At 35.1% G+C, this 1367-nt stretch overlaps 1 protein-coding gene across 1 annotated transcript; it reads left to right on the top strand.

The window, feature by feature from the left end:
* Positions 1-394: 394 nt before the first annotated feature.
* LOC110035072 lies at positions 395-1361 on the top strand (the record flags this gene model as incomplete). The annotated part of the gene is given in 2 exon segments (XM_020739313.1): positions 395-897; positions 1080-1361. Coding segments are annotated over 2 exon segments (538 nt in total), but the record flags the coding sequence as incomplete, so codon positions are not given.
* Positions 1362-1367: the final 6 nt, after the last annotated feature.

Here is a 1367-nt window from a genome sequence, read left to right as displayed (position 1 = left end):
AACTTATATAGCTACCAACTCAATGCAAAATCACCCAACTCATTTTCAAGCTTTCACAAACGAAACTTGAGACATATCTCATTTTATAGTTCATGTATGAGTACTCCAAATCACTTAATTCATTTTCAATCCCTCACACAGAAATCTCATTTTAATCGTATGTAACTCTAAAAAAAATTTAATCATATGCATACAGCCCCGCTTAGCTTTAAGTTGGGAGCTAATATCCTTGATTTGAGGTCTTATAAATATGATGCATGTTATGAAATTTATTAAAATTTTGCCTTCATCATTAAAGTTTATTTAAGATTTAGCTTCGTCAAATTGCCATATTATGCAAATATTCTAATTTCTTATAAAGCTTGGTTAATAATGCTATAATTAACCCATGCAGACGCTCTCTGCTTACCCAGTCACCTATGTTACTCCCAGAAATATGTTTGCGTACATCACATGAGTCTTTTTCTTCAGAAACAGCTCGAAGCTGTTCGCCTAACAAAAAACACGAACTTACGGGGACTCCTAAGGACGGTTTATTTTCCGTCAATCCGCCGGACGATAAATATTCGGTGATTTGTAACATTGCATCAGTAACTCTTGTCCCTGGTGAAGCAAGTAACTGCTCATCGAAATTTTCCAGTAAGTTAGAGAACAGAAAAAGAAAGCTGATCTTTCAACCTTCCGATACCATACGATATGAGAACTCAAACTCTGCGCTGCAGCGCAAAAATCAGTCGGAACTCGCTCAATTCGATGATAATCTTTTGCATGATGATGATTTCTATCGGGATCTCGATTTAGATGAGGTTGAGGCACAGGCTACAAAGATTTTAAGATGCAGATCAGAATTATCATTTGGGAAATCTCAAGCTGCAGCACAGAATGATGAGGGTACAAGTACTGGAACTAACTTAATCTGCTCACCATCATTTGATTTAGGACTTTGATGATTTACTTCCATTGATTTCTCTAAAGATTTCTCCATCAAAAGAAGATTAATCAGCTTTCTCTGTTAAAGATCAGTCTCAGTTCTTATTTTATTGAGAAAGGTTTGATTTTTTTTTTTTTTGCTTTTTAAGGTGAAAAGCTTCAAATTGGTTGCCCTAAGAGTTGATTCTTCAGAACAGGGGTTCATGAACTTGTGAAAATGCCATAAAGAAGGTTTTTGCTGAGAAGTTAAAAAAGTGTCTCAGCAGTGAAAGGAAGTATTTATGTAAAATTTTATTTGCATGTAGAAATGCAGATTCAATGAATTTTGTATTATAGAAGTTGCCAGCGAAGTGTCAGCAGCCATGTTCTGCACAAAGAGAAGATGTATGTGTATAGACAACAATATTAATAAAATGTGGGGTGTTTCTGGTGTACTT

This window comes from Phalaenopsis equestris, unplaced genomic scaffold (genome assembly GCF_001263595.1).
Source record: "Phalaenopsis equestris unplaced genomic scaffold, ASM126359v1 Scaffold195826, whole genome shotgun sequence".
NCBI classification, from domain to species: Eukaryota; Viridiplantae; Streptophyta; class Magnoliopsida; order Asparagales; family Orchidaceae; genus Phalaenopsis; species Phalaenopsis equestris.
Note: the sequence above shows the minus strand (reverse complement) of the source record. Positions and strands in the feature narration are given on the sequence as shown.